At 44.3% G+C, this 26,610-nt stretch overlaps 1 protein-coding gene across 1 annotated transcript; it reads left to right on the top strand.

The window, feature by feature from the left end:
• Positions 1-694: 694 nt before the first annotated feature.
• On the top strand, positions 695-24,998 carry YY1 (YY1 transcription factor). The gene is made up of 5 exons (XM_061998313.1): positions 695-1,676; positions 10,977-11,139; positions 19,037-19,097; positions 21,555-21,713; positions 22,744-24,998. Exons 1-5 carry the CDS (start codon positions 980-982, stop codon positions 22,924-22,926), a joined length of 1,263 nt encoding a protein of 420 aa, XP_061854297.1. The 5' UTR covers positions 695-979; the 3' UTR covers positions 22,927-24,998.
• The last annotated feature ends 1,612 nt before the right edge of the window (positions 24,999-26,610 follow it).

The raw sequence follows: 26,610 nt of genomic DNA, 5'->3' as shown, positions 1-26,610 counted from the left end.
TTTTGTCGCTGAGGGGTTTTGGCGAACAGCAGAGTTCAGGGGTGGAGGGATGCGTCAATAACTGAGGCAAATGACTACACGTGGTAATTACGAGCGAGGGAATCACTTCAGGTACTGGCATTTTGTGCGGTGATTGAATTACAACGTCTCGCTTATTTTAAACCCTGCTTCTGGGTAACTGAGTTCATGAACTTGGCTACTGATGTCCGCCTCTAGCTGTGACTCGAGGCCGCGTCCCCGCTGTCAGCGAGCCGCGAACGAGCGCCAGCGCTCCGGAAAGCCCACAGCGGGCCTGCGCGCCACGCCGAGCGCGGCTCTGTGGGACGCGGAGTCCCGCCCGCAGCGCCGACAGCCCCGCCGCCCCCGGGGAAACGGAAGAGACAGAAAAACCCCCTCGTACCAACGTTCAAACGAGCCGACGCAACCGACGGCCTCTCCGGCGAGCGCTCCGCCCGCCCAACGGTCCCGGCCGCCCCTCACGGGCGGCTGCGGCGGGGCGGGGCTCCCGCGCGGGGCGGGGCGAGCAGCGGCCGAAAGCGCGGCGCGCCCGTTGGCTGCTCGGCGCCGGGAGGCGGGCTCCGCGGCCGCAGCGCTCGCCGATAGGCCGGCGGCAGAGAGCGGGGGCGGCCCGCTGCGGCACGCGAGCCCCCGTAGGCTCCTCGTCTCGGGCCGGGCGGCCGTGGGCGCGGCGGGCGGCGCGATTGGCCGCTGGGCGGCGGGGGGGCGGGCCCCGGCCGCAGCGGCCTCCCGGGGCTGGGGTCCGTCTCGGCGGCAGGCGCGGAAGTCTCGCGAGGGAGCGTAGCCGGGATTTGGCGGCTGGCTGCCTCCCTCCCTCTCGCTGGCTGCGAGGAGCTGGTGTTTGTGTGGAAGGGGGAGGAGGAGGAGAAGCGAGAGGGAGCCCGAGCCCCGCGATCCGCCGAGGGGAGCCGACCGGAGCCCCCTCGCCGCCAGCGGAGCTCTGTCCGCGCCTCGCCCCGCCATGGCCTCGGGAGACACCCTGTACATAGCCACGGACGGCTCGGAGATGCCGGCCGAGATCGTGGAGCTGCACGAGATCGAGGTGGAGACCATCCCGGTGGAGACCATCGAGACCACCGTGGTGGGCGGCGAGGAGGATGAGGAGGAGGAGGACGAGGACGAGTGCTGCGAGGAGTGCGGCCCGCACCACCCGCCCCATCACTACCACCACCACCAGCCCATGATCGCCCTGCAGCCGTTGGTCTCGGACGGGGACCCGAGCGGGGCGGGCGGCGGCGCGGCCGGCGGCGGCGGGGGACAGCTCCATCTGCACCACCACCACCAGGAGGTGATCCTGGTGCAGACCCGCGAGGAGGTGGTGGGGGGAGACGACTCGGACGGACTGCGGGCCGACGACGGCTTCGAGGACCAGATCCTCATCCCGGTGCCGGCCCCCGCCGGGGAGGACGAGTACATCGAGCAGACCCTGGTCACCGTGGCCGCCGCCGGCAGCAAGAGCGGAGGCGGCGGCTCCTCCTCGGCCGGCGGAGGGGGCCGCGTTAAGAAGGGCGGCAGCGGCAAGAAGAGCAGCAAGAAGAGTTACCTGAGCGGGGGAGGCGGCGGCGGGGCCGAGGGCGGCGGCGGCAGGAAATGGGAGCAGAAGCAGGTGCAGATCAAGACCCTGGAGGGGGAGTTCTCGGTCACCATGTGGGCCTCGGGTAAGTGCGCGCCGGACCCCTCCCTCCCCGGGCCCCAGGCCCCTCCGGCGGCCGCCCGGCTGGCCTCGGACAGTTTTGTTTTGAAGGGAGGCCATGTTTTGATGTGTGTGATGGGCGCCGCCATGTTCATGGCCAGGGCAAGTATGGCGGCTCCCCGAAAAGATGGCGGGGTCTGCGCTGCTGCCGCCGCTGCTCCTGCCCGGCTCCGGCGGGGGGAAGGAAAGATGGCGGCGGCCGCCAAGATGGCGGCGGCGGAGGAGGGGTGCGAGAAGGAGGGAGGCAGCGCGCCGCTGGCTCCAGGACTAGGCCGCAATGGCGTAGTTTCTGCAGCAGGGGGAGGCGGGGTGTGCGGGCGGGCGCAGGGTGCGGGGCGAACCCAGCCTCCTCGCTGCTCCCCCCGTCCCCGCCCCGCCGCTCCCCGCCGCTCGCTCCGCGCCTGCCCCTCGCCCCTTTCAGCCCCCCCCCGCCCCCGGCCGCCGCGCCCTCTCTCCTCCTTCTCCCCTGCTTCCCAGCCCGCCGCCGGCCGCGCCTCCCCTCCGGCCGGCTCTCCGGCTCCCCGCCGCCGCGCACCCGCGGCCCCATCGGGCCGCACGTTAACGCCGAACGCGGGCGGCGGCCCCGGATGAGGCGTGTGCTCCGGGCCGTGACCGTTATGTGGCGGCGGGGCAGAGGGAAGAGGATCGCCCGCCCCAGCGCCGCCCGCCCCGCCGGCTCTCCCCGGCCCGGGGACGGCCATCTCCCCCGAAATACCGTTTCCCAGCGCGGGGGGTGGGCCCGGGGCCGCTCGGCACCGGCCCGCTGCGGTAGCCGAGGCGGGGTGTGGGTGGGGCCTCTCCCCCCGAAGGCAGCGGTGCCGGGGGAGGGTGGGCGGGAGCGGGGTGAGCACCTCAGCCCCCGCCGGGGATGGCGGCCGCGGACCGAGCTCCGGCCCTGCAGAAATGCAGCCGCGGCCCCGCGGCCGGGAGGGGCGGCTCCGCTCCCCAGGGTTGGGCCAGCGGCCCCGGAGCGGCGGGCAGGGACGGAGCAGTTGCTGTCGGAGAGCCTGCAGCTTTCCCCCGCCTAGCTCTAAAGCTTTAAACCGGCCTTTTTACGTAGGTGCAGGGAAGCCGTGTCGCGTGAGGCTGGGTATGGTTTTTGAAGAGTTGGGATTTCTACGTGGAGGAATAAAATCTTGGGAAGGTGTTTAGTATCTGAGGGGCTTGGAATAAACCCGACCTGTGCCCGCAGCGCCAGCTTACATCTGCCACGATTTTCTGATCCTTTCCTTTAAAACAGAAGGGGAAGGGGGTGCACGTCTCTTCAGTCAGCAGAAAAGTGTTACTTGTGGTTCTTTTTCACAAGGAAATGTATTGCTGACAGCCAGGCTCTGTAGTCAAAAGTTATGTAAATGGTGGGGGAGGAAACAAAGTGGTCAAAGAACACCAGTTCATGTAATGTTTGAGTCGGTGTGTGATCTTAGATTACCGACCTACTGTCCAGCCTTGCGTATTGTAGTTGTGCTCTTTTGAATTTTTAAGTCTAATAAGACAGAGATACTCTTTAAGCTTCTGATAGTCTGAAATGTTTGTTCTTTGTGGTGTTTATGAATGACCAGTAGTTGTTACAAAGGGCGGTGCTGAAGGCAAAGTGTTATTAGACGGCTGAATTCAATTGTCTGAAGAGATGAATAGTTATTCTGATCTTTTTACTTTCTTTTTAAGTATAAATGATTACTTAGAAAACTTTACAGACTGTATGACACTTTTGGTATGTGGTCATTTGATGGCCCAGTGAGTCGATCCAAGTTCCTTCTTTCTTCTTGAAGGGATCTTTGAAGTGTTTCTCAAATAGCTTTTAGCAGAACGAGGTTCTATATCCTTCTGGTTATTGTTTTAAGAAACCTGAATAAATCCACTTGCAGGGTTTTGGGTTTTTTTTGCTCTTCTTAAAATTGACCATCCAAGGAAGAAAAAAGATAATGGAAACTAATACAGTTTTGTTGTTTGTGGAAGGTGCCTAAGATAGCCGAGCACAAGTGGATGTATGAGTCATGAGCTGGCAGGATACAGGACCTCGCTGAGATCAATTGACAGTCTCTAGCGTGCATTGGTACTCTGAAACTCGGAGTGTGTGATAGGCTGCTTCCTTAGAGCTTCTGCATGCTGATGATTACTTGACTGAAGTGAAGCATGTGTATAATCAATACACTTGATTCTCTTCCCACATACCCAAGTTTTTACATCAGGGTAACCCTATTGATTTCGCTTGTCTTCTTCGTTATGAGCGTGACTGTGCAAGCTGAGTGGGAATGATAACCACTTGCAATTTACTGGAGATTGAATTGCATTGCTGCATTCAACTCAGATTATATCTGCGATGCAGAAGGATGTGAAATACCCATGCTGACCTGATTTCTAATGCCAAAACAGCCCCTCAAAAGCAGAATACTAAAATATACAGGCAAAAGAAAAGTATAAAAGTTGGACGTCATCTCACTGTGTGCACATGCACTGCCCACTGCCCAGCTTCAAACAGCCTTTGGTGATAACCTGCTCAGTTAAGAGCGTTGAGAAGTTTTACTGAGCCTGTTGGATAGGCTTTTATGCCTCTTCCACTCTCAGTGAACGTTACAGAAGTCGTCTGAAGTTGCCAACTGCTGAGTCTTCATTGCCTTCCTGAAATGTCAGAGGGCCAGTGATTGCCAGAAAAATTGTAAAAGGAGCAAAACTGGGAAAGCCCCTCCCAGAACAGAACAGACTACTGGTGTGCAAAAGGGTAGTTGTGCTAAAGTTTCCCTGCACAACTGGGTACACTTTATTTTGAACAGAGATATTAGTTCTGCATCTGTCTTTCCACATGATTGAAAGAGTGGCTTGCACACTGGTGTAATTGACTGGCCGGTCTAAACGCTTAGAAAAAACTTTATCAAAAGACAATGAGCCCTATATTGCTGTTCATGGGTATCTGAATTGGGAACAAGAGCACTGTGCTCACCACAGTGTGGGAAGACAACGTGAATTAATGCCTTGTAGCCATTCTGTAGTGCCACTCTATTGGCTTGTACACGGGTGGTACCAAATTTAGCCAGCCACAAATCCTTGTCAGTAAATGCGTGTGACGTGTCTGGTAGCATCTCTTGAAATGTGCAGAAATAATCTGTGAAATACATAGTAGTGTGATTGAAGGGCATTCCTCAATCCTTGACTTGTTACGTGGTTGCTTGGAAGCTGCAGTACTGTTGTTGGCAACAGTTTAGACTTCCTGTAACTTCTCTTACCACCTTGGTATCTATGGTGATATCAAACTTGTGACCCATGATTACTTTAATTAAAGTGTCTAGTTTGAAACAGGAATGCTTTGTTCTTGTTCAGATTAGCTTTCCAGATCTTCAGGATGGAATTATTTGTCTTTCTTCATGTGTGATAGTAGCAACTGAACAAAGGTGTTCTATTTTCTGAAAGGGCTGAAGAGGTGTATATGGTAGATGTTATACTGTCCCTGGAAGGTTTTTTCTCTATACTAATACCTATCCTCATTATTTTCATTAGGGCATCCTGTAGTGGATTTAAAAGCTTTTGCATGGTTAATGATGCTCTCCAAGTGAGATAAACCAGTTTGTACTAGGAAAATTTGGATTTTTTGAAGTGGGATTCATTTGTGCATTTGCTGGATTAATCTTGAATCATCCTCTTTAGTGACTGCCTCCAGGTCAGGTATAGACAGTAGTGATAGGGGAAGGGAAAAGATCATTAGAAATCGCTCTGACAGATTGTGCCTGCAAAACTGGTTCTTGGATGCAGGAGCATTGGGAAGGTGGTGCTGAAATGCTGCCTCCACTGAATGCTGGAATTTCAAGCAACTAGGGCTTAGGTTTTTTTTGGGGGGAGGTATTAGTGTAACTACCTCTGCTTCAAGGTAATGGCTCTTGAGTCAGTCGAGCTTTCAAACCGAAGACAGATGTTGACTTCAAACTATTGCTCTCATAGATAGTCTGCAAGTTTAGGGCTGAAATAGCAGAACCAAACTAAACATTGCCCACAAGTGTGGAACTGCTCATGTATCCTATTCCTACATGGGAAAGACAAAACTGCACAAGTTACGTGTATGGTTTGGAATTGGTTCTTGATCATCAGGGGATTCGTGCAGGATTTCTGTGAGGTTCTTCAGAACCACCTAGAAAACTCTTGGTGTCTTAATTGAAAACTTTTCTGTTTGTATATTTTTTAATTTATCAGATTGCAGGGGTGATAGAATTCATCATGTTCTGTCTGACCCGTTGTCTCGTGTAGTATAAACGATAGATGAGTCATTTAGTTCAGTTGTGGGCCTGTGTCAAGGATGACTGAAATTCTTTGTGATGGGAGGTAGATAATGAGCTTCTTTATATGAAGGTTTTTCATAACTGAGACAGAAAGTGATTGTCCAGTTCCTTTAAATATTCAGATTATAGTCTTTCTGACTGATTAAATAGCTTTTGCTATCCATAAGCATTAAGTCTCCCCTGACATTTTTGCCAGTGAACCTTAAGGGATAAGGTGATATTTTCCTGCAGCTGTGTTAAACATTTCTTTTCATTTTTGAAAGTGAATTACATGAATGTGGTTCATCACTTAGAATATCTCAATTAAATTGCCGTTTAGCCCACCTTCAGACTAGTATGCTCTAACTCGCAATTGGATCCTTCCCAGAGAGACCTGTGTCACTTGTTTGCTGATGATTCAGAAGGTCATAGTGTTGCAGCATAGTGTCTCTCAAATGTTGAAGTCAGATGATGACTGTTGATATATGCAACGTTTTTGTCAGTTCATGCCTCAGTGGTGTGAAAGAAGAGCTGGGTGACACAGGGAAAGAAGAACCTGTTCTCCATCTGTGTGCAAGGCACATCAGAGGGAAAGTAACCTAGCAGCCGATTAGGTTAAAAAATGACATGCTGTGCAAAATGGAATTTAGCATGCAGAAGTGTCTGCTAAATAACTGTATTATTTAACAAGCTAATTATGGTTCTTTGCTTTCCAAACATGACCAATGAACTAATTTGCCCGAGGAAATTGCAACGTGGTAGCAATAACCAAGCTGTTACCACGGTGCCTTGGTACTGCACAGTTGCAGAATACATCCTTTGTCATCTAATTGAATTTCAGCTGTTCCTAAAACCAAATGTATTTAATTGTGTAATCATGGAAAGAAAATGTAAGCTTAAGTGTTGTTCATAGTGTTGGTAAGCAGAATTTCTGTTCACTTTGGTACCTTGAGGAAGCTATAGGATTAGGTCTCATTGCTTTGCTTCCAAGTTCCCTTTTGCACGCCTCTATTTTCCACAGGGGAAAGCTGATTGAATAACAATGCCTTCTCCTTGCTCTGAAATAGAGCAGTAGGATGGCTCAGAGAATTAGGGATCTAGAAGTGATATACAATGGCTAAAATCAAGGATAACTGAGGCAGAAATGTTGACAAGGCTTCTTGGATTGAGAGTTAAGGGAATTGTCTTGTAAAGTTGGGGAGTTCCAGAAATAGCAGCTGTAGCTAACTACTAGTGTAGAAATGCATGAAATAACAGGGTTATGAGGTGGATGGATTTCCTCTGCAACAGAAAGGTTCTGAGATGAAGAAAGTGTGGTAATAAAAGCAAAAGATAATCAACACACTCTTGGGAAACAGATTCTACCATGTTTTGTCACTAATCTGTTACGTTACTGGGTTTTATCCCGGTGATCTGGCTGCTTCTACCTCGGTTGCTGCTTGGTATTGCTACTCCTAAAACTACTTGTAATTTCACCAGTAGGAATAGGTTTTAAGTCATGATGGAAAATGCTGCAGTTGCACTGATTTTAGTAGAAACAATGTTTCACATCCTTGCTTTGAAGTGTAGAGATGAATCCAGTTCAAGATGTATTGTCCGTACATAGGGCGTGAGAGAAGTGCAGATGGAAGGACACTAAACATGAAGGTTTGTTTGGGTATGTCCTAAAAAGGTACATAGAAGTAAATTCAGGCTAAATAACTATCTTAATGTAGTTGCATATAGGAAAATGTTAGGGGAATATCTGTGTCTGTAACATTTTGCATGTATTTTGCAGCTTTGTAAGATAGATTGGTATCAGACATAGCTGTTGGAGTGACTGGTAGTGCATGTTTGTGTGAACATAAAGTGATCAACTAACCGGTGTACAATCAGATCTTCAGTATCAGAAGACATGACTAAAATCATGTTCCAAGTTCCTTACAGAAAGCTGCACTGGATCTGTAAGAACAGTGCTAAATACACATATGCAGAATGCCTTATATTTGACTCTGCTGTTCTCTCAAGTGGTTTTGAGGGACAAAACAAAGCAGGTCAGATATAGCAGTTCAGTTCCTTTTCCTGACTGGCTCCATGTCTGTGTCTGTATTTAGCTTGCATGGGTGTTAACCAGATTAGCTTGGCATGGGCATAACTGCATGGGGTTACTGTGCCTTACTTGTTCTGTACTTCTCTGGTGGTGTCACTAGGATTTCAGGGTTGTGTCTCTGTTTTCTCCGCTTTGGATGCAGTCAGTTTGATTCTCTGCTGCTTTATGAGAGGAAAAGAGGGGAGTAATTTTGATGTAGGGGCCATCAGGACTTGCTTAAAGGCAGAAAACAGCAAGCAGTCATACCGTGTCCTGTTTGCAATGAGAATATTGGTAAACTTGTCAGCCTGAGTGAAAGTTTGCTTGGACTTTAGCCTCCAAACTTTGAGTTGCCTAGTCCAGGTTGGTAGTGGATCGCATGTAAAATTGCAATAATTGCGTGCATAGAGGGTATTGATAAAGTTCTTCCAGACTTCTTCTGAAGAAACACCTGGAGTTTTTCTGTGTGGTGTTTCTGTTTTGTTTTTCCCAAAGAGTTGATAATTTCATAGGATGATCTGTAACTAGAATGATCTGGATACTAAAGAGCAACTGAAGCCTGCTGCTACTTTAGGAAATGTATTTGCATTTTGGCCTTTCGTGGTGAAGGACGTTAGCCTGACGTAACACTTCCAAGGTAAAGGTTTTGTATGTTGTTTTAGTCTCTTCTGGTTAAAACTGCACATATGTGCTGCTGTAGAGATACAGCTTTTTGGTGTGGGACAATTTGGTTGGCTTTTATTTTCCAGATAGTTGTCAATTTATTAAGGGATACTTTATCTTATGTTCTATTGTATCAAAACAGTGCATTCATGGTTTTTCACATTTTACTCCAGGAGCCTGTGGAATCGAATAGCAATGGGGAATTGATTTCTGTTGGGGGACTTTTAGGAAGTAAAGGTACACACAGGCTGATTTTTCTTTCAGTTTGGCCCTCAAATACCAAGAAAGCATTTGTGGGACAGCAGGCCTTTACGCTAGGGAGGGAAGGAAGGAAGATCTTAAGGAATGTATACAAAATTTCCCTTTTGACTCATGCATCTGATCTGAGGCAGGAAATGAAAACTCATTTCTGTTATGAATGTCATCAAACAGTCAAACTGGAAGTTTTGTGTAGCTGTTGAAATGGCTACATTGAAGGCAGCTGATGTCATTCTAGCCAGCAGCACAGAGAAGGCATTACTTTTAGCTTTCCAGAACTTCTGTGCTCTTCTGAGCTTCATGTCTTTTTCTCTGCCTGTGTAGGCATTGTGAAATACCTTTTCTCAAGCTTCTGTTTGGAAGAACAAATTGATGCCAAATTGGAGGTTTATTGGCTTGAATTTGTAACTCCTGCAGGTGCTGTAAAAGTTCTTTCATAAGGTAAATTTGCTTGCTTGCTTTAAAGAGCTGCTAAAGACTGAAAGGTATTGTGGTGAAGAGAAATCGGCCAGGTGGACCATTTTGCAGTTAGTATTTTCTTATTAACACTCCTGTCTTTGCAGCGTTGGAGTCTATTTTCCCCTTTGGCCATGGAACATATACATGAACTGCTATTTGATCTGGTAGATCAGATTAAACCCCAAACTAGCAGTAGCATTTCTAGAAATAGCTCAGTGGCAAACACTAAAAGCAAACATTAAAAATTGAATAGAAATTTGTCCTTAGTTATATTTCTTTTATTTCCATATGTCTTGTCCTCTCTTTACTAACCCAAGCTACTGAGTGATGAGAAATGGTATTTTCTGTGATTTCTGTTCAGGGGAAGTAAAAAAGGCAAATGGTGCCTCATTTGTTTTCTGCCTGTGTTTTAATTGGAGAAATACTACTCCTGTCCTACCACCTTGTATTTACACTCCTTAAACAATACTTGTCAAAGAAGACTCCCTGTTATTTCTGTAAATACTTAGACTTTGCAAGCCCGTTATGCAGAAAGTGATTTGCAGGATCTGTGCCCCATACACAGGGTAGGAGAAGCAGCATTAACATAGTGGCACGTTTAGTAATGCTTAGGTGAGTAGATGGAATCGTATGCATGTTACCTAGATGCATTTGAGGGCGGAAAACAGGACTAGTGCTAGCATGAGCACTGCACTGAGGAACATAGGTGGATGTTTCCATTCTCTGTCTTTGTGTTCTGTTCTAAAATAGCATCCTTAGTGTCCTAAGGTGTGAATGTGAGTAAATGCTCCTCTTGTATCCTAAGGTGTGAATGTGAGTAGACCACAACAGCAGGTCTTTCACCTGAGCACAAAATCCATAGGAGGAGCTCTAGAGCAGATCAAAGCTCTGAGTGATCCCTATCTGCTGTTTACATAGCAGAGTGGGAAAGAGCTTAGGCTGACCTCTGCCATGGGAGGAAGAAACCCCCTTGGGAGAGAGACGTGCTGTTTAGTTTTTTGCTTTCTTTCAGACCTGTCTGCAGGTGTTGAAAAACTTTAGTCCTGTGGGCAGGTACTGAAGCCTATTAGCAGTTACTCTTAAATTTCTTGTCCTTCCATGACACTTCTGTTGGAGGTCAAGGGCATCTGAAGTAAAAAGCTCAGTAGCCCTAACGCCTTAAGGTGAGTATCTGCCACTGCTCTGTCAGGCATGCTTTGTTAGCAACTGCCCTTGAGATCCAAAACGGGTATGGTGGAGGTTAGTGGCATTAAATATCCAGGCACTGTTTCAGGAAAAGTGGGCTATCCTTTGCAGCCAGCATTCGTAGGGAGGTTGTTCTTATTTCCTTATTTGATTTTGTTTAGATAGATACCCGACTTCTGCTTTGTTCTCTCCCCTGCTGTGTTCTTTCTGTGTCCTTCATGCTGAACTGTGTGGATGGCTTTTTGCTCTTGACAATTAGCGTGGAAATGTGGAAGTGCAGTGTATTCTTGTAAGCGGGCAGCAACAGGAATTTGTTTTGAGATGCAGCCTAATAACTTCTATGCTGTTTTGATCTTTAGTATTGAATTCAGTATTTTGTGTATTTCAGATGATAAAAAAGATATTGACCATGAAACAGTGGTGGAAGAGCAGATCATTGGAGAGAATTCTCCTCCAGATTACTCAGAGTACATGACAGGGAAGAAACTTCCTCCTGGTGGAATACCTGGCATTGACCTCTCAGACCCCAAACAACTGGCTGAATTTGCTAGGTAAGTAGGAAGAAGGGATCTTTAAACTAAAACGACTTTTCTTTTCCCTGGTTTAATTATGAAACTGTTAGGCAAAATAAATGGTAGATTGAGCGTGAGTTATTGTTCATTTAATCATCTTACAGAACAGGGACTTAATTCAGAACAGAGTAGATATTGTGTTAAAATAACTGAGTTTTACCTTCAACAGTGACTCCTTCAACAGCTTCTGGTCTTTAGTTCTTTTGGGGTAAGACAAGACCTAAATGCATAACTGTAATAGAGTGCATCTTTGATGTACCTTTCATGTGAGTAGCCTTAGATTCTTCAGTAGGAGAGGATCCAGTAAGTGAAATGCTGCATTCAGATTGCTCAGTACAAGAAAGCTACAGTATAGTGTTTAGATTGTAAAGCCAACACTGTTCTTTTTCACGTGATTCTTTCTTCTTAAGCTCTAGGTCTTAAACTTCTCTGTAATTGAGTCACTTCTGCTGCACTTTGAGATAGTTGCAGTTTCACAGTTAAGTACATTGCTTGTATTTTCCTCTGGTGATTCAGAACTGTCCCTCGTTTACGTATCAAAGCACTGAGTTACGAGGTGACTTTTACTTTCAGATAGAGGTGAAGCCATCTAAAGAGCTGGGGGAGAGTACTGCCAAAGTTGTGTATTTCGCTCCCTCGGCAGAGCCTTTGGCTCTGGCACTGAGTGCTCTGGGCAGCCGGTGGCCAGCAGAGGGCAAGCGTGAGGGCACCAGGGGAGCCTGCCCTGGCACCTGCAAGCTGTCACATCAGGGTTGCCTTTGCAGCATTTACTTGGTTCCCTTCTTTGGGTGCATGTGCTTGTAATTACCAAAGACATACTCCTCCACTCAGTTGGTGGGCAGCATTGATGTTAGTATCCCCAAATATTTGCACACAACTGTTAGCTCCCTGCAGCTGCTCTAATCAATTTTTCCCATGTTGAAAGCAAAAGGTATATAGGATGATACACTTGGTTTCGTTTTGTTGTGGACTGACTGTTCTTCAGAGCTCTGGTGTACAATTCTGACACTTAGAGCAGGTGGACAGTTAGATGTTGTTGCTTCCTGGGTCAACTGGTAGAGGGAGAAGTATGCTCTTTTTTTTAACCACTGTCTTTTTCATCTAGTTGCTAGATGGCAGGGACTGTTGAGACAAGCTGTGATCTGGCATCTAGGTTAGGTAGACCTTGGTGTCCAGCTGTACATCTACTCTTTGATCTTGCTGCTTTTTACAAGCTTGTTCTGTTACTCTTCAGGATGTAGTTTTGCAGGGCTTGCTCCCTGCTTCAGGCTGTCTTGACTTGGAAATGTGTGAAAACACACGACAAACTCTTTCACTGTGGTAGAATGCTTTAAGAAGTTCCAGAGCTGGCATGTGTAGATGACGGAAAGATTGAGTCCTATGTGTGCAGTCTTTTGTGATAAAATGTGACCACTTCAGTCATAAGACAAATATGTGGTGGTTAGAGTAAGCAGCTTAGGGAGGAAATCTCACCTTTAGCAATATCCCCAGGTTGCTCAGAGTCTATGGAGATATGTGAAAACTTCAAGCATCTTCTGTTTAAAGAAAGGTGTTTTTTTGATTTCTTATTCAGAATTGATGACTGTGAAACTTTTACTCTTGCCTTTAAAAAAAAAAAGAGGGGTGGAATTAAAAAGAAAACTCTGTTATAACTGTTAGATCTTAAGTGATTGTATATAGCTACAGCTGAAGAGTATAGATGTGTGTTAAGGTTTTGCTCCTCCTTGCAGTAAAGCACGTTGAAGCTGCTCCTTTTAGCTAAGAACATGAATTCAAACACAGATACCCACAAGCTTGTTTTTCTATTGATCAGTTGGCTTGTTGACCTAGATTGCTGTGTGCAGTATCACTAGAAACCTTGCATGGCAAACTAGAAGGAAAAAAAAGCTGGGTTTACATGTAGTGGAACTGGGTTTGGAGGTCCTAGGAATACAGTTGTTGGTGCTAAAATAGTGGATTTATCCTGCATAAAGGTCTCTGAAAGTTTCAAGCATTTTGAAATTCTCAGGAACTGTATTCTGAAAACTTGGAGTAGCATGTGAAGTTGCAACTGTTACTTTTATGTGTAGCCTCATGTACTGTAAGGTTTTGAATAACAGATGTGTGTTTTGATGGCTCAGAAAAAGAATTGTGCACAGTCACCATAGAAGGAAGCAGGAACTGGCCAGTAAAATCGTATGTAAGTGTATTTTGAGAGCCAATTATTTTGAGTTGCTTTCCTGTTTTCATTGAGGGTAGCTGGAAAGATCTCAGTACGTGTATATAGAAGTTAGCTACTCAAAATCAGGCTAGATTCACTGTTTATAACCATGCAGCTTATTTTGATAAGGATAAGCTGAGACACTTGCATCAATTCTTAAGCTTAGATAGACAAAGCTTGAATTCTAATGATAACAGATTTTTAGACAAGGTTCTGGAGTCCTGATCATGGTCAGATTAGTGAGAGCTAAGGCAGGGCTGGACTTGACACTTGAAGTCCTCTGTAGCCCTGCAGCCCTTAAAAAAAAAACCCCAAATTAAAAGCTGTAGTAAGTGAGCATCTGCAAGGAACACCACTGCTGCTCAGCAGGTAGGTGGCACTAGCAGAGTGAGCAGTTGCAATTGTCTTTTTGCTGCTTTTTTTAGTGTATTTGTCACTGAGTCACGGAGCAGGAATCTGGATCCTTTAACTAGAACTCTTATAGTTTTTCCTGGAAAGGCTTTTAGACATTGTAAAACTACTGAAAGCACAGTGAATAAACAAGTTGAGGCAAAACGTTAAGAAGTGTTCAGTAATGCATAGATGAATGACCAGAAATTTTATCTGCTTGGACAACTGGTTGCCTTTCACAAATGACTCTGTCATAGGACTCGTGCATTTTCTGTAGCACACTTCAAAAATGCAACAACAAAGGAAAAATAAACTTGGGGATTTCTCTTAGGCAGAGAAGTCAGAACACGAAATGTTAGTTGTGAGTGACCTGCTCAGAAACAATTAAAACCCAATACTTTGCCACATTCCCATTTAATGCATTTGACTAGGACACTGGAAAATGCTTCAGGTGAAATAAAGTGTTTCATGCAAGTCTAAATTGGTTACAGGCAGTTCTGTAGTTAGCTGTAAAGAAGTCATAACTGTTTGGTAATAAAGGCTTGGGGAAGTGCCAGAGAGACAGAGTTCTAGTTGGTACATATGGCAGATTCCCTGAAAGAAAGCCACTGAAAAGGATGTCTATGATTGCCCTCTCCCCTCCTCTTACCCTACAGACAGACACATGACTAAACTGGCTAAAGACAGCAGAATACAGACATCAGTAAAACTAAGAAATGAGAGGAATATGCTATAGCTGGGTAATTGGCACAGTAATGGGTCCTAGTGGTAAAAACTTTCTCTGGCTTTATCTTCTCTCAGAAGAATAAAGCCCTCCTTCAGAAAAGGTGCTAAGCAGAGCACTTAGTATCTTTTCTGAAGAAGAGCTGTTGTGAGGACTGCCCCTCCTTTCTATCCACATTCCAAAATGGGTAGAAAACAAGAGAGAGGAAACTGTTAAACTGGACACCCTTCTTCAAAGTGAGAAAGGATTCTGGTTACCTCAGTTTATGACTTAGGCCTCTTTATAAGGTGTACACTTTTGTATTGGTTTTGTTCTTGTTACAGAGAAGGTTAAAGGACAGTAAACTGTCAATTGCTTTACCCAGAGAGCTCTTCTAGGGGAGAGGAAGTCTCTCGTCTCTTTATTACAACTGCAGCGGTCACCCTCTCTTATTTACATGTGGTGTTCTTCATCAAGCACAACAAAACTAATTATTACTTTTTCCAGAACTTTGGAGTGAAAGAGAACATTTTTTTTAATGATATGTTCCTCCCTACCTGTGACTGAAGCATAAGACACTGGCTGTGGTCTCTTTGCTTGGAGAGAGATTCCTGGGACACCTTGTGCCACTCCTCTTTTGTCTATTTATCCAAGAGCCAGTCTAGCCAGTTTAAAGAGTTTTTCAGCACATGTGAATTCCTGCAGCAGCACAGGGCCATGACTCTCCTGTTAGTTCTGTCTCAGTAGGGCAAAATGAGGGGAAGGGCAGAGGGAGGAAACAGATCAGGAGTGGCAGTGACACTGCTGATACGAGAGGAGGAAATTCTTTTACCTGTTCTTAGGATTGTGGTCATCAGCGTAGGTGACTATCACTGCTGGTCATCAGAGGCCTCTAGGGTATGTCAAAGGAGTTGCCTGAGAGGGTGATGCTGTTTAGGTTAAATTTGTGTGTAGAGGAAGAGGAAAGGATGGGAGGATACAGAAGGGAGATGACAGAACAAAGAGGGAGTTCTGTGGTGTTATTTGGGGTTTGATTTATGAATTTCCTTTATTCCTGGCCTTAATACTCATTCTGGGGCTAACTTGAAACATTGGATCTTATCTATAAGACGACAGGTTGTGGAGATTGACAGAGGTTTGGAGTGGGGGGTTGTACTGACAAGGTACAGTTACTTCAGTTCAGCTGGGTAGGTGAAAGGAGGCAGTTAGCTGTTACTTTCTGGTGTTGCACAGTGACAAAGCTGCTTGCTTTGTTTTGAGGAGCTGAGTGGTTTGATACCTGTGATTTCCCTCAGTCTTTATGCATCCATAAGATATGGCTCTCATTCTGTGAAGATACTGGATTGCACACCTTCCTGCTCCCTCTGCTATGCCCCATTCACTTCCCTCCTCTACCCCCAAGCTAACTGACTTTGACTGTAATCACAGTGTCCCACTGCCTTGATCCAAAAGGTGCACTGGCTTGGTTTTTGTGCTTACCTAGTCTGCAGTTAGGATAAGGCATGGCCCACAGAAACTCCCTGCAGAAATGAAAGTTCTGGTCTTGTCATGTAAATTGGCTTTCTGTGAAGGTGAGTGTTTCAAAAGTTCCACCCAGGTATCAATGTGTGTGTCTGTAGTTTTAAACAGGGGTATGTGATTGAGTTTTGGTTTTGGTTAATGTTTCAGATGAACATTTCAGGCTGGAAGAACTTGGACAGAGCTGGTAGAGATGCTCTGCTGGGTGGGAGCCAAAAGTTTCAGCCCCAGCATCAGCTACCTGCATCAGTGTAATTAAGATCAATAGCCCAGGTTCTACTCTGGTATCTTTTTGGAGGAAGTTAATTTTTAAAACAGACCCAAGTCTTTTTTTCTAGTACATTTGAGTATGTAAGTCTGGAAACTATTTTTGAGTGATTGTCCATATGGATTCCACTGTCTTGCAAGCAAGATGATGTTTTTGACAAAGTGATGTGTCATAGCCGTGCCTGTGGTGATGTGCCCTCACATGTTCAATCCAAGTGTGCAAAGAGCCTAGCAGCTTCTTGCTGCCTGTGGCACTGAGACAGTTTCAATGCTGTTTGCCACCTATTTCTGTTGGAGAGTCTGCTTCTGTTCTGGTAAATAGCTTGGTTGCCTGTGAACCCTGTACTTACTCCATGTTTTACACTTAAGTTGGCCACTTCCCATGCTTCTAGGAGAAGTTAAAAGATGTAAAATCTGCTCTTGTATTAGCTAACTCCATTGTCATTTTGTAATCAATAGGGATTAAAAAGTCAGCTTATTCCAGAGTGGACAGCCCTAATGTTACATGGCTGCTCAGACACTGAACTGAAAGGTGTACACTGAAGCTGCAGTCTGTCCCGTGTCTGACCATCCAGCTCAGCTGCAATCGGTTCCTCAAAGCTCCCTGGCTACGCTGGCCAGGGTATCTTCCCTCTCATTCTTACTGCAACAGCCTGTTTCAGATGTAACACTATTGCAGCGTTTCTTTCTCAAAGACTGACTTCCTACCAAAGGCAAGACACAAGAATTACAAGTAGAATTTAACACAGTAGTCACTGGGATCTTATGCTAAAGGAAGAAAATTCAGGCACTGGCCACTAAAGCTGTTGACCACATCTTTTGTTACTGATGCCTTTTCTGTCCAGTCTCTCCCTTTACAAGTGGACTTCAGAAGAACAGTGCTTTTACTTATTCTGCTGATGTCACCAACACACATCTTGGGCCTAGGAGTGTTTTTGCTTTGTTTTTTGAAGGTGTTTTTTGAACCAGTTGAAAGAGTCAGAAGTAAAGGTGACATTTTTTACACCAGCTCTGTCCCCTAAGGATATTTGTTCTCTAATGGCTTTAAACTATGTTCTGTCATGTCCTGTCTTGTCAAAGCATTTTTCTGTGTGTCCATTTTGGGATAATAGATGCTAATTTCTGTGCCCTTTCCTTTTGTAAAAATCATAGAGATACAATGAGAATCCCATGCAAAAGGTAGCTGAAAGCTTTCTATAAGGATACTGTAAGAAAGCTTTTGTTTGTGTGTGTGTGTTTGTCAGTCCCTGTAGTCTAGAACCTCCCTGGATCTTGCAGTCGGTCAGTTAATCCCAATCACTTGTTTGGGTTTAGGTATTTAATACTTCATTCAAAGAGGCTGCATAAACTAAGCACAGCACAATCATTCTGTATTCTAACTGGATTATTTAGATGAAGACTAATCAGTAGGGTAATCTAAATAATCTGTGATCTTGGAAAAAGCAAAGTTAACAGGAAGATTAACATAATGAGGACGCTGGTGTGCAGGAACAGATAGAGTTTGCTGTGTTCAGGATGTTTCTACCTTTAAAGTTGTGAAGTATTTAGGTGTGCTGCTGGCAATGGTGCCAGAGGAGCCTTGTCAATACAAGTGCCTCATACCTGTCTTCTAGGAGCTGTTAGTACCTGTAAATGAGAGAGTTGTTGGATATGGTGCTCTGCTTTTCCACATCTGTATTTTGAAGCCTGCAGGAGACCGCAGTGTTCTTCAGTTAGCGCTGCATACATTCCGTGTAGTCTGGAGGTTCTCAACCAGCAGGAGTTTCCTAAGCCACTTAGAGAAAAGAACAAATGCAGTCTGTAAATCCTGCGTTTGTTCTTTCCTTTAAGTGGATGGTTGGAGAGGGTTTAGTGTTGTGTCTATCAAGTGGCTGTCAAGTGCTTTAGTCCCTATGTGACCACTTGAACTGTGCTACATCTCTAATACTGAAAGGAATGAGATTGTTTGAGGGACGAATGATAGCCCACAGAACTGTAGGAGGCTTCTCCATCCATTATGACTCCACTGACAGTTTTAAGGAGGTCTTTAAGACTTCTCTGGAATAGTATCCACACAGCTGCTTCTGCCATTCAGACAAGTGGTTGTTACGTCAGGTGTTGTTTTCTACAGGGAGTCTTACTGTACTTAAAACAACACATGCAAGCAATAGTTTGCTGAGCTCCTTACGTAGTCAGTGAAGACTAATGGCACTTGTATGATCCATGGCAGTGACCAAGAGTAAGTAGGTGATTGCTTGTCAGTTGCCAAGAGTGGAATCCACGTGTACAGTAGCTTAAAGAAAGGATAGTTTCAGTTTCTGTGGTTACAATGGATGACTGCATTGTGTAGATTCCACAACTTACCTGCCTTCCCTGCTTCTGTAGAGTTTTCTTCTGAAGTCTTTTGTGGTGAAAACACTGAGCAATGATTGAGGCTACTCCGTCCTTCATGTCCCGGTGCAGGGATGGACAGAAAGTGAAGATAGGCCATGTGGGTAGTGGCACAGCAAAAAATGGAGTTTTCAGACAAACTCTCCTAGTTGCTGTTAGTATAAGTCAGGAAAAACACCCTCTAGTTACACTTCTTCAAAGGACTAGAAAGGTAATATTAAGTGTCTTATTCTGTATTTGAGAGGTCCTTCTGGAAAAGCTGGGCTTTCCAAATGCCAGAGTGTACTGTTAATATCATTATGAATGTTTTGGAAATATTAGACTGAGTCCCGCTGATACACTTTGGTGCTGTTGAATAAATGCGCACGTTGCATGGGCAGTTACAGAAGAACTGTCAACTAATGTGTTTTCCATTTCTTATCTTTAAGAATGAAGCCAAGAAAAATTAAAGAAGATGATGCTCCACGAACGATAGCTTGTCCTCACAAAGTAAGTGAAGTGCTCAGCTTCTGAGTAATTTGTAGACCAGAATTTTGTACTGATGTGTTTTCTCTTGAGTAAAATATCTTGCTGTTAACAGACTACGCTCAGTTAACTGTATTTTAGTTGTTATTCTTTAGAGGCTTCCTTAAAAACTTTTCACTGAATAATATATTATTCCCATTCCTTGTCTTAAGGTTAGTGCATCCCTAATCTTCTGGTAACCATGATGCACAGTCCCTAACATGCTGGTTTTACTGTTGTGATTTCCTGCCACCCAAGAATACATACTTGAAAGAATGTTCTGAAAGCTGTTCAAAGTACGTTCCTAAGATCTATATCTCCTCTGCTGGGAAACTATGACAGATTTGGAGTCTAGATCAGGAATCAGCAATTCGTGGTGCAGATGCCAAAGTCAGCATTACTGAAAGACTTTGACTTACATTCCACAGAGCTGGAAGGTGCATCATCTTGAAAGAGAGAAAGAGGCATCTTGAAGATATGATTTTGACCCACTGGTAGTGGGGAAGCCTCTGTCTTGAGTAAATGTTGCCAGTCACCTAGATTGGCAACATCTGGCTTTACTGCATTATCCAGCTTTTGTAGAGCTTCTGTTAGCTGACAGTCTGTAATGCAAAAAGACAAATACAATCTTGCTGACTTCTGGTCTAGATAAGTGTGAGCCTAAGCAAATGATGAGGGCAGATAACTAATAGTAGCCATTAGAGAGCATGAGTAGAAGACTTCTTTCTGACAGCCATAGTCCAAGGAATTTGCTGGATTCCTATTTGTGCTTATATTGATTTCCAATTCTTCCCTTTCAACAAGTGTCATTTTTTTATTGTAGTATAATATGTGGAGATACAGGAAGGGTTACTCCTTACAGTACCAAGAAATGCTGCCTTCATGTCTTTGATTTACTTTTTCATAGCCTCAACTTCATCAGAAGAGGGGTAGAAAGGAATATTCAGTCCTTCCATTTTCTCTCTTGTAGTGTTTCTAGGCTTTGTGCACTTATGACTTCAGTTTTAAAAAGAGAAATGTTGCAGAAGATGTAACTGCCCCTTTCAGAGACAAGCAGAGACTTTGAAATAAATGCAGAAAAAGTGGATGTGATGTTGAGTTTGGTGCTGCTTTGCCCCACTTAGTTCTGTAACTTGTAATGAATGGGGGCAGGAAAATTAGCCAAAGAAATTCTAATGTCTGAAGAGAGAGCTCATCCTGAAAGTTGCATTTCCCCCATTTTTGATAGATAAGGCATAATTAACTGTGGTTATTAGTTTTTTGTGATGTTCCTTCAGGTTCTGTTGGTGAATTTTACGCCTCGTAACACAGTGATGTTGTTAGACTGGTTTTATCTAAGTTTAAACAGTGTCACTTGAGTACTGATAGAATTTATAGACTTCTGTATGTTTCTTTGAATTTTATGAGGGATTTTGAACCTTGAGGAATGTCCATTGATTTGTCACCAAAAGGTGTGAAACAAAGGTATAGAAAGATTAGGTAAAGAGAGCCCCAGGTCGCTGCTGGCTTCAGTGTACTCTGGAACCAAAAGCAGTGTTCCTGTGTCAGTGCAGCATGGAGCCAGATTAAGAGATCTGATGCCTTGTTCAGTTGGCCAAAATGGCCTTTGTAAGTTTAAACTGTAGAAGCAGCAGCAGTCTCTGTGATCAATCTGCTGCTGCCAGTTAGGGCAAGGTAGCTGTAAGCTGTTGTGTGCTGGTATCCCCCTTGCTCTGTTATTCTCTGGAGACATTCAGACCCAGCTGGATGAGTTCCTGTGTGCCCTACTCTAGGTGGTCCTGCTCCAGCAGGGAGGTTGCACTGGTTGAGCTTTTGAGGTCCCTTCCAGCCCTTGAGATTCTGTGATTCTCAGGAATGAGAAGGACACAGAAGAGATCAGAATGTTAGGAGGTGGAGTGATGCATGTACAAATTGGTACTAGGGAATAAGCTGTGATACATTAGAGACTGTATTGTACATCGTAGTTCTCAGAGTACAGCTCATTGAAGAGTATGCAATAGGTTATCCATCAACTACCATTCTGTCTTTGTTTTGTTTTGGATTTGTTTGTTTTTTTCCTCCATTAAACTGTAAGTGCTTTTGTTTGGTTTCTTCATTTGCTTCTATCAGAGCTGCAACCTTTCCATGAGGCTGTCCCGTTATTCATGTGACTGCACATAGTTCATAATACTAAATGAGGAGAGGGTCTGGGGTTTCTTGTTTGGGATTGTGGTTTGGTTTTGGTTTTTCCCAGCTTTTCAGTAGTTTTCTTGGTATTGCTTTTTAAAAGTAAATGTAAGGGATCTCCTTTTCAGGGCCAACCTTTAAGATGTAAAAATTCAGGATGTAAAATTCAGGATGTAATTCAGGATGTAAAAGCATTTGAGATGCTTGCACTGCAGCAGATAAAACCTTTGTCAGAACTGCTTTATGTACTAATTGAGTTTCACTGTTCTTTTTAAGGGCTGCACAAAGATGTTCAGGGACAACTCTGCCATGAGGAAGCATCTGCATACTCATGGCCCTCGAGTACACGTATGTGCAGAATGCGGCAAGGCCTTTGTGGAGAGCTCAAAACTAAAGCGACATCAGCTAGTTCATACTGGAGAGAAACCCTTCCAGGTATTGTGAGCCTCCAGACATAAGTACCACCATTTCCTTTGTGAACACATGTAGACTGTCACTGTAACCTGCCCTCCATCTCACTCTGGGGATGCTATGGTGTTGTTTTTCTAAAATCAGAGGCACTCGATCACCTTAAAAATTGGAAGTCCCCTTAAGCTAATTAATGTCTCATTTGGCTGTTTTCATGGGCTTTTGTTAGAAGTGAGCAAATGTTACATACATTGGAGATACCTTCCAAAATACATGCAAAGTTGGATGACCCTGCTCTGGCAGGGGGTTGCACTGGATGATCTTTCAAGGTCCCTTCCAACCCTTCAGGTTCTGTGATTCACTGGAGGTCTGCAGTTACTAGTGAATGAGGAGAATGTCTCTATCTCCTCATCACCTTTTCAACTTAACTCTTGTGGACAACTGAGACTTGGGGCTGTTTGCTCAGTTGCCTCATGAGACTTAATTTTCCCTAGTGAGTGTTAATCAGTTTTCAACAAAGTGATGGTAGTCACTGAATGTTTCTCTGTCCATTTTGAGTCACGGGAGCTCCTGCCACCTGAGGTCCCACACCTAATTCATGATATTCCTTTGAAGTCTTCTTCACAGGTATTCATAGTCATGAGCATCTCTGTGTTCTCCCTTACATACTTAAGATATATTTGGAGGGGGTTCTATTTCTTCTTCAGAATAAATGATTTCAGTGACTTCCTTTGCAGTCCCTAGGCATTCACTTAGGTGTGCATGCTGGGTCTGCTGTGTGGTAAATGCATTTACCACTAAGCATGCTGCCCTTTGTATTCCAAACTCGAAAGTAAAGCTGCTAAGTGAGCAAATCTTTGCAAATTGTCACTGAAAGGGCAAAGTTTTTGGTTTCCTTTTGGATGCAGGTTATGAGTGATGCCCCTGGCTTCATCTTCAGCTTCCGGCTTCACGTTTGTGCAGACCAGTGATTTTTACCAAAGAATGTTGCCCTGATACCTGATGGAAACGAGCAGTGTTTTGTTAGCTAACGGAGTCTGTCCTTTCCTTTCAACAGTGTACGTTTGAAGGCTGTGGAAAGCGTTTTTCACTGGACTTCAATTTACGCACGCACGTGCGAATTCATACTGGCGACAGGCCCTACGTTTGCCCATTTGACGGCTGCAATAAGAAGTTTGCGCAATCGACTAACCTGAAATCTCACATCTTAACACACGCTAAGGCCAAAAACAACCAGTGAGAGTTGGAAGAGAGAAGCTGTTGAACTCTTTAAGCATCTTACAGGAGAATGAATTGGAATCAAATACGCCTCCCCTTTGTATATTGTTTCTAGGAAAGAATTTTAAGAAATAAAACCCCTACAAACTTAAAAGGACGTGTTTTGATAAGTAGTCAATAAAAAGCAAAAAAAACCAACCACCCCACCAAACCCCACAAAAGAAACTTTAAGGTGACGTTGCTAAAGATGCTCTACCTTGCTCTGTAATCCCGCTCTCAAGAACCGCGGTGTTTTGTAAAGCGTGGCCCCGACCGGGAGGGGGTTGTGTCACGAACTCGCATCACAAAAGACAATTCTTTCTACAAACAGTGCTCAAAAAGAAGAAAAAAAAAATTGGACTCGTTTTCACACTCTTATAAATACGAAGCTCACCTGTTGCTTACGATTTTTTTAATTTTGTATTTTCCAAGTGTGCATATTGTACACTTTTTGGGGATATGCGTAGTAATGCTATGTGTGATTCTTTCTGGAGGGTGATAACTTGGCTCGAGGTAGATTTTCTTTAAAAGAATGGGCAGTTACATGCATACTTCAAAAGTATTTTCCTGTAAAGAAAAAAAAGAAAAAAAAACCCAAACAAAAAAGAAGTTATCTAGGTTTTGTTTGCTCTCTTCATTTTGGTTGTATTCTTTGATGTTAACACATTTTGTATAATTGTATCGTATAGCTGTAATGAAATCACGTAGTATCAAATATTAGATGTGATTTAATAGTGTTAATCAATTTAAACCCATTTTAGTCACTTTTTTTGGAGGAATACTGCCAGATGCTGATGTTCAGTGTAATTTCTTTGCCTGTTGAGTTACGGAAAGTGGTGCTCAGTTGTAGAATGTAATGTACAGGCACTGACCTTTTATTAACACCTGATAATATGTACATCCCGTGTAACAGAAAGGGCGACAATAAAACAGTGGTCCTAAAGAAAGAATATGGCAGAAAATGATCTGTAAGCACAGTCTATTTTCTTTTGTTGTCCAGAGCACTCCTAGTTCCTCTCGACCTCCCAGAAACTGGAAGCTGAATACACTCAAGTTTCCTTTGCTTTGCATTCAGTTACGGTGATCGGTGATGAAATCACGTAATGCCCCGTGAGGTCACGTACCTAAACACAGTTACCGACTGTGTAATCCTGTCTTTGGGTGACCTAGACTTTCAGTAACTGGAACGGTGGATTTGGAGCCTTGGCAGTGTAGCGGGGAGTTCTCAGTGTGCCTGGACAGCAGCTAGGTAAAACAGTACAGTGGGTTGCTTTGTTTAGTCAAGGTAAGGAATCTCGGAGGTTTAAATGCAATAACAATAGCAAGTGGGGGAACGGTAGGTTTGGAGGGGTCGTACCAGGAGAAAAGAGAAAATTGTCCTTTTGTCTGGCGTGTGTGACTGTTACGATGGAAACTCTCGGAGCGTCGTTGAACACGTTTTACTTCAGGGCAGGAACTGGGGGGTTCTCAGAGAACACCGAGCAGTTCTGGTGGCCTGACTAAAAGTGGTTACGATTTGTTCAAGTGTTCAAAGCAAGAAATTTGCAGACACTACCGTGAAGTGTGACAGATGAATGACCAAGAATATGTACAGAAATGCATAAGTATTATTTTTGAGGGGTGTGACTTTTCAATGTAGTAAAAAACTGTTGTTAATCTTTCTTTTTTTTAAATTCTGTTCTTAAGAGATTCATCAAATTTTTCAGTGATGATACTGTAAAACCTCCCTTTGAGTCCACTTTTGGTGGCAGTGGAAAAAGCCCATGGGTAATAATGAAGCTCCACTGAAGAGCGGTGGAGTTTGCATCCGCAGATAAATTAATCTGAGCACTGCAGCTCTGAGGTTTAGGGGTAGAAAGAAAGCAAGAGAGGTGGGGCATTTCATTGTAAAGTATGCATTGGAGATTTGGCAGTATTTTATTTTATATATATATATAAGCAGTTCTTGAACAGGACAACATACTGAAACTTGTATAGTTATAGTTAAATTAAATGCTGTATACAGTTGAATTAGTGTCTCTTCTTTTTGGCAGGAAATAAAATGAGTTCAGTCTAGTTCTAATTGCCCTTACATTTATTTTTTACCAGTGTACATGATGTTGCTTGCACAGAAGTTTGCTTTCCTGTGTCATAAATGTGTTACCCAGTTTGTTGAACTGCAAGGTGAAGAGATTCCTTGGTGGTGTCAGTACTTCATCCTTGAACATGCTCTTGAGACTAAATTGTTTGTCAAACGTTGATTTGAGGATTAACTGAGAACTGAAACTTGTGCTGCCTCTGGTTATGTTGCATCTGGTTACAGAAAGATCCAAAACATTTTCATCTAAGCCTCAAATCAGTAGCATTCAATACACTCCTGAGTGTAAGTAGCAACATTTAGTAGCATGAAAGATCTTGCTTTGTAACTAGTTAATGCCATATTGGGTATGAATAAATACTTGCATTGAGCAGCTTCTGTAAGTTATTTAAGCTTTAAAAGTGTAGTTGGCATATCTTGTTCTCCAAACTTAATGCTTAGTTGATTTCAGAGTTCTGTGGATTTTCAGTGAAGAAGTTACAGGCTTTGGGAGTAACAGCAGAGTTGACTTTGAAAGCCACCAGTGCCAGCCTGCTGTCAGGTTCCTGCGTTACACCACCCATTTGTGAGCAAGTGCAGGTAAGGGCAGTCTAAGGGGTGGTTTTAAAGCTGACAAGAGATTAAGTGCTTACTCATGCTTGTTCTACTGCTGCTTTGACTTTTTTTACATTTCCTATTACCTTATCTACTTTTGAAATGGAAGGAGACAAATTGTGTAGCTGTTACTTCTGGAAATTGCTTTTTCTGGAAGAGGTTGTAGGAGGATCCCAGGTACAGATTGGAAATGCTAAGTGAATGCATTCTCAGTGAAAGGGAATGCAGGGGCCTCAGTTGAACTTGCACTTGATTTCAGTTATCTCCCCCTCGAATTTTGTCATGTTAACAATCAACAAAGCCAAGTGCTAAACACATTCTAACAAGATCAGCTTGTCAGCAGTAACGTGGCTTTCGAGGCAGGCAGAGATCCTTTCCCTCTGCTGGTTTCTCAGTAAGTGAAAAGCAAATGAAACAACAGTTAACAGAAATGGCAATGCTATTGGGGCTTTAAAATACCAGAGGAAAGCTAATCCTTTTGAAGTGCTGGGTGAAGAGGAATGGCAGTGGCAATGATGTTCCTGCTTGGTCACCTCCTGCCCTGAGGTGCTCACACCATATCTCATCATTGGAAAAAATGGGACTGAAGTTTTTCTCCTCAGTGAAGGTGGACAAGCTGTGTGCTGAATAGCATTCTTCCCAAAGTGGTTCCTTAATGCCCTGAAGAAACAGAGTAAAATCAGTGTATTTGTCAGGGTGTGGGAAGTCTAGTCAGCTGTGGCTGTTACTGGTGTGCCTCCTCCAGTTCTCTAATGATGGATGGCACTTTGGAATAATAAGGTTTTCATCTGTACAGCACCTTTCTGAAGCCAGTTAAGAGTGGCTTGAGGAGGGAAGTGTTATTTTTGTCGCCATTAAGCTTGGACTTCATAGTGACTGCACCAGTGCTCCTCTTGATTAAAGCTGTGGAGGAAGGAAAGGTCCTTCAGAAGTCTGGGCGTGTGGCGTGGCATCTAAAGTTGTGTGTTGTGTTTGAACTTTGCAGGCAGGGAGAAA

The sequence above is a fragment of the Colius striatus genome, chromosome 6 (assembly GCF_028858725.1).
Source record: "Colius striatus isolate bColStr4 chromosome 6, bColStr4.1.hap1, whole genome shotgun sequence".
NCBI classification, from domain to species: Eukaryota; Metazoa; Chordata; class Aves; order Coliiformes; family Coliidae; genus Colius; species Colius striatus.
Note: the sequence above shows the minus strand (reverse complement) of the source record. Positions and strands in the feature narration are given on the sequence as shown.

Coding starts and splice junctions, on each gene's coding strand:
- YY1 (XM_061998313.1), top strand. CDS start 980: ATGGCCTCGGGAGACACCCTGTACATAGCCACGGACGGCTCGGAGATG. Junction 1,677..10,976: donor GGTCACCATGTGGGCCTCGG/GTAAGTGCGCGC, acceptor TGTGTATTTCAG/ATGATAAAAAAGATATTGAC. Junction 19,098..21,554: donor CGATAGCTTGTCCTCACAAA/GTAAGTGAAGTG, acceptor GTTCTTTTTAAG/GGCTGCACAAAGATGTTCAG.